At 35.9% G+C, this 3494-nt stretch overlaps 1 protein-coding gene across 2 annotated transcripts in view; it reads left to right on the top strand.

The window, feature by feature from the left end:
• Positions 1–3486, top strand: part of LOC107618970 (ATPase ASNA1 homolog 2) — a 3804-nt gene extending 318 nt beyond the window's left edge. Inside the window, exons 2-12 of one of the 2 annotated variants that reach the window (XM_016321164.2) lie at positions 483–694; positions 799–861; positions 1011–1121; positions 1690–1764; positions 1882–1950; positions 2036–2101; positions 2178–2252; positions 2334–2432; positions 2589–2723; positions 2937–3099; positions 3205–3486. In XM_016321164.2, the coding sequence (XP_016176650.1) occupies positions 483–694; positions 799–861; positions 1011–1121; positions 1690–1764; positions 1882–1950; positions 2036–2101; positions 2178–2252; positions 2334–2432; positions 2589–2723; positions 2937–3074 (1043 nt within the window). In that variant the 3' untranslated portion in view covers positions 3075–3099; positions 3205–3486. Of the gene's footprint in view, positions 1–482; positions 695–798; positions 862–1010; positions 1122–1689; positions 1765–1881; positions 1951–2035; positions 2102–2177; positions 2253–2333; positions 2433–2588; positions 2724–2936; positions 3100–3198 lie in introns of both variants that reach the window. The other variant, XM_016321165.2, reaches the window with a different exon arrangement.

Genomic DNA, 3494 nt, shown 5'->3' with positions numbered 1-3494 from the left:
ATTTTTGTGGCTCAAGTTTTTCTGTTCTGTTTCATATGTTGAATTTTTAGTTGCTGCTGTTAGATTGTATGAGAGTGTTATTGTTATTCCCGTTATTTTTGTGTTGCCCATAAATTGATATGTTTCCCTTTTAATTCGTCTAGTTTAAGCATGTCAAGGTATTGGGGTGTCAGCGGGGTTAAATGAAGAGAAGGTTACAAGTTATTAGAATTCAGTAAGATAAAGAGATATAGAATAATTAAGTAAGGGAAGGAAAAGGGGAAAATTTCGTGAATTTTGGAATCATCTTTAGTGCATCAACCTAGCTTCGGTTTATTTATTTTTAATTATTTTATCCATTTTAATCAAATTGGTAGGGTCATGATCATTTAATTGTTTTTTTGCTATGCTTAAGGAATTTTCCTGGGCAGTTTGAGATTATGAGAAACCTGTTGAGGATTTGATTGCACATTTTAATGGTTATTGCCTTCGTTTATTGTCAGTGAGGTCAGTTGCTGCTCCAACAGAATCTGTAGCAGGGTTTGATGACATGGTTTCTGGCACTCAGAGGAAGTATTACATGCTAGGCGGGAAAGGGGGAGTTGGGAAGACAAGCTGCGCCGCTTCGCTTGCTGTAAAATTCGCTAATAATGGACACCCCACACTCGTGGTTTCCACTGATCCGGCACATTCTTTGAGTGATTCTTTTGCTCAGGTTAATTTAGTGCCTCTGGTGTTGATGGTTCCTATATGCTAGATGCTTCAAGATTTGATGTCGTTTGTGCTTGTTCTAACATAATGTTTATAAATTTACTGTAGGATCTGACTGGGGGACAATTGGTGCCGGTGGAAGGACCTGATTATCCACTTTTTGCTCTTGAAGTAAGCCGAAAATGATGTTGAATAAATTAGCTGGCATTTGTTATCTAGATTACTTGATGAGATAGGATTGGTATTTTTCGTGAAAATATGTGTTTGTCACTCCATGTTATGTATTTGCTTAAGTTTTTAGTTCCTTACTTCCTTTATAGATAAACCCAGAGAAGGCTAGGGAAGAGTTTCGCAATGCAACCAAGAAAAATGGTGGAACTGGAGTCAAAGACTTTATGGATGGCATGGGTCTTGGAATGATTGTAGAGCAGGTAAAAGCTTTATCAGGATTGTACCAGCATTGTTACTTATAAATATTTCTTGTGTGTGAATAATTTATGCAATCATCATGTGAATTTTCACAGGTTGATGAGTTTCCTAGAAGCGAAAGAGCTCTACTAGATTTATAGTTCAATACTTAAATATGTGATCAACCTACAATTATTTTGACTAATGCATATCATAGAGGGAGGAAACTGTTTGTTTACACATATAGAGGGCTAAGATCAGTTAAATGTTAAAATCATCATAGATGTTAAGACCGATAATGACTTCGTTACAGTGAGTATTTAACTAACCCCACTGCTAGTATATAAATATGCATTAAGCTCAATATGTTCATGTCATCATACATCAAATACAAGTTTGTTTTCCACTTCATCATCTTATGTTATAATTCAGAAATCGCATACTTTGCACATTTGTAGCTGTTTAAATTTTAATGAGCTTGTTATGCAATATCAATGTTACTATAACTTGGAAATACTGGTAGTTAATTCATTCTGCTTCATTATAAGCTTGCTTCTCTAATACTATTTGTTACATCTTTTGTTACGAAAGTTAGGAGAGCTAAAACTCGGAGAATTGTTGGATACACCACCTCCTGGATTGGATGAAGCCATTGCAATTTCGAAGGCATGAATTTTTATGTGCTTTGGTTACTTATTTGTCATTTCATTGTTAATTAATGAGTAATGCAATCAGCCTTCATTTGTGGAACTCCCAAGTCCTAACAATTAAAAATATTGCCAGGTTATGCAATTTCTTGAATCACAGGAATATAATATGTTTACTCGAATAGTATTTGATACGGCACCCACGGTGAGCCGAAAGCTAACATATTATTAATGTCTCTTTTGGCTTTGGACATTATCTGATAGATTTATGCATTTTTTTTCCTGATCAGGGTCATACATTACGGCTCCTTTCCTTGCCCGATTTCTTGGATGCATCCATTGGGAAGATACTAAAGGTAACAGGGGGAACCTACAGTTATATACATTTCTCAGTGATCATTATAGTCATTGACACCCATTATTCTGCTGCAGCTACGGCAAAAGATAGCTTCTGCTACCTCAGCAATTAAATCGGTGTTTGGTCAAGAGGAAACTCAACAAGCCGCCGTAAGATGACATTGTCGTACTATTTTTGCATTTACTGTCATCTTAATTTTCTTACCACTTGTTTTATATTTAATGGTTCAGGCTGATAAATTGGAGAAACTTAGGGAGAGGATGATAAAAGTGCGTGAACTCTTTCGTGACACTGATGCAACAGAATTTGTTATTGTCACAATCCCCACGGTATGGACACGGAATGCATTCCACAGCTAATATTTGAATCATGCATAAAATGGAAGTGGAATTGATTGTATTGTGAAATGTGAAGATCTAAATTTCCCAAAAAATTCTACTAATTAAAACTAAGTAACTGTTTATATTTTGTCTCTACTCCCTAAGGTGATGGCAGTTAGTGAATCGTCTAGACTGAGTGCCTCCTTAAAGAAGGAAAATGTTCCCGTTAAGAGACTTATCGTCAATCAGATTCTTCCGCCCTCAGCATCCGATTGCAAGTTTTGTGCTATGAAAAGAAAGGTGAATTAACTGTTTGCTCTTTTATTCTTGAGTTGGTTCAGTTGTCATCAGAATGAACGATAATGTAGTTTATAATTAATATGGCTGTTGTCACATCCGAAACAACTGATAGCAAAGTGTGTCCGAAAAAAAAAACTTGCGAGAGAAAAAACTTTTGTATTTGCTGTTCTTTATATTTTAAGGGTGAAAACTTGATGAAAACAAACTTGTCAGGATCAAATGCGAGCTCTTGATATGATCCAGAATGATCCTGAGCTAGCCAGCCTAACAATGATCCAGGCACCGCTTGTTGATGTCGAGATAAGAGGCGTTCCAGCTCTCAAATTTTTGGGTGACATTATTTGGAAATGACTATAACATAGTTCTAAATGCAATGGTTAGCATTTCTTCTTCTGTTCTTTAATATCAACTATGTCACTATGTTATATCAATTTGAATCCAAGGTTTGTTAGATTTTTATTTTTTCTGGGTGAAGTTGCAGATTTCCGATTTCCGGCCGAGATGTAAAAGTTCCGGTACTGGAAGTCCTTTAGATGCAATGCACTGTCTTAGAACAGTTATACAAGCTAGAGCTTCAGAAACTGAAAACAACTTGTTAATACTTGTGTAAATTTCCATCTTCTTTAGATCTTTTTCTTTGATCATTATTTTGAGGAAGAGAGCCAAAACGAGAGGGGGGAGGGGGGTCTCAATCATGTGTAAGTTTTCACTGTATACTAGCAAGAAATATCAGTTATCGGAGCAACAATTGCAAATGCAATAGTGGAATAT

Source organism: Arachis ipaensis, chromosome B09 (assembly GCF_000816755.2).
Source record: "Arachis ipaensis cultivar K30076 chromosome B09, Araip1.1, whole genome shotgun sequence".
Lineage (NCBI taxonomy): Eukaryota > Viridiplantae > Streptophyta > Magnoliopsida > Fabales > Fabaceae > Arachis > Arachis ipaensis.
This window is presented reverse-complemented; position numbering and strand designations above follow the sequence as displayed.